This window comes from Austrofundulus limnaeus, unplaced genomic scaffold (assembly GCF_001266775.1).
Source record: "Austrofundulus limnaeus strain Quisiro unplaced genomic scaffold, Austrofundulus_limnaeus-1.0 Scaffold119, whole genome shotgun sequence".
Classification (NCBI taxonomy): domain Eukaryota; kingdom Metazoa; phylum Chordata; class Actinopteri; order Cyprinodontiformes; family Rivulidae; genus Austrofundulus; species Austrofundulus limnaeus.
Window position 1 is genome coordinate 1,428,190 of NW_013952521.1, and position 1,962 is coordinate 1,430,151.

At 32.8% G+C, this 1,962-nt stretch overlaps 1 protein-coding gene across 1 annotated transcript in view; it reads left to right on the forward strand.

Moving 5' to 3' along the window:
* Positions 1-1,700: 1,700 nt before the first annotated feature.
* The window catches only part of tvp23b (trans-golgi network vesicle protein 23 homolog B (S. cerevisiae)), a 7,402-nt gene continuing 7,140 nt past the window's right edge, over positions 1,701-1,962 (forward strand). The window contains exon 1 of the mRNA XM_014014857.1: positions 1,701-1,784. Coding sequence (XP_013870311.1) covers positions 1,773-1,784 — 12 coding nt within the window. The 5' untranslated portion in view covers positions 1,701-1,772. The remainder of the gene's footprint in view (positions 1,785-1,962) is intronic.

Sequence of the window (1,962 nt, forward strand, 5' to 3'; positions counted from 1 at the left end):
GTAATGGTTATAGGGAAAATATTACGTTAGCAATTATTTTATTACCCTTTAAATTGATTTCTGGAGGTTATCCAAGGTGCTTCATGACCCATAAATGGGTCCCAAGCCCAACTTTGGGAACCAAAGTGCAGTGGTTCCCAAACTTTTCAGCTTTTGACCCACAAAATAACAGCAGCAGAGACCTGTGCCCCCAGCTGTTTTTGGATGATAAACATTTGTATCAGGTCAACTAAACATGGGCACAGTAACAATATTTTTATACTACATTTATCCATTTTAAGTATACTAACCTCACTCCTTTGTAACAACTAAGGCAAAAATGTAATAAATTCAGAAAATCTTGTCAGGACCCCACCTTGATGTTTCAGGACCCCACTTTGGGTCCCGACCCCAACTTTGGGAAACACTGGGTTAGAGAAACCCCACAAATAAATTCAAAGTGCACCAGTTCATATTGTTTTTAAGTTGTTTCCTTCAGTTGTTCCTCACTGGGAAAAGAACTGTTCAAATCAATGATAAAAAGGTTAAACATAACATTTATGTCTATTATAACTGGATGATGTCTCATATCAATAGAATAAATTTTCAAGACCCAAGATTTAGCAAATAAAATGATAAAAATAAGAAAATAATAGAACGTAGTTTAAATTATGACAAATTATTTAGATTTTTTTTTACATTTTCACAATTTTTATTTGAGTCGTACTGATTTAGACTGTACTTGGTCTTTTTTATATTAAACAAAGAACAACACAAAATAATACAATGTACAAACAATAAGGCATATTTAAAAAAAACAAACTTGCATATCAGAGAAAAGGATGGGTGCAAATAAAGATGAGAAATTTAAAAATAAAAAGAATAATGAACAAAAGGCTAGGGTTTACATATGAAATCATACTCTTCAATTAGAGCACAGGTTGTGGGCATGTTTAGTGTGCATTATTTTAGAGAACTGCAGTACAAAATAAAGTCATTGAGAAATTAATAGAAATTTGGTTTAAATATTTAGATATTTAGCTTTATGGATGAACAATTTCCCCAGAATAATAGTGTTATGAGAAAGTCACTGTTGTTATTGTCCATAAAAAGTCCATAAATCATATTGTTTTCAGAGAACATTTGGAGACTGGGACCAGTCAAACATATCAGACCATAATGTTTCAACATACATGCATTGAAAGAATAAATGTTCTGTTTTCATCACAAAAACAGAATTATTTGTTTCAATACCAAACCTTTGATGAATAAAATAATTCGATGGATATATTCCATTTAAAGTTTTAAAGTGGATTTCTTTGGCTCTTGGTGCAATTGGAAATTTGAGGTATTTAGTGCGTAATTTATGGATTGATTGTGGTAGAAAATTTTGATGAATGGAATTTTTAAATGGCAACGTGGGATAAATAATATTATCAAAAGAGTGCCGGATAATCTTACTGGAAAACCTGGAGTTTTGAGAGAGAATTTTCCAGTTAATAATTTTGGTAAACATGGAACAAAAGGTGAAAAAACCAATGAATCTGAAATTAAACATAACAGCTTTTGAAATGGCTTTGATTATAAGTTTATATGTTTATTTATTTTTAGATTATGCTGTTGACACAGAGCATCATGTGATAACAAACAGCCAAAAATATTTAGTATGAATCATTTTCCCAGAATACAAACAATGACGTCACCACGTAGCACGCTTCGGTCACGTGACCGTCTGTGTGTATTTTGACGTGTAACAGAGCATGTAATCCGGAAGAGCCTTCTCAGAGTCCATCATGTTAACAGGAGTAAGTTACATAATTTAACTCTTTTTGTTTGCGGATTTGGTTAAAGAAACAAGTGAAGGTTCGGTTCGGTTCAGGTTGGGAAGAAGAAAAAAAAAAAAAACAACAGATCCGAACCGAGTCCTGAAGCGGACATCTGCTCTCTGCTAAAGGAGTTAGCATGATGCTACATGGATGTAGC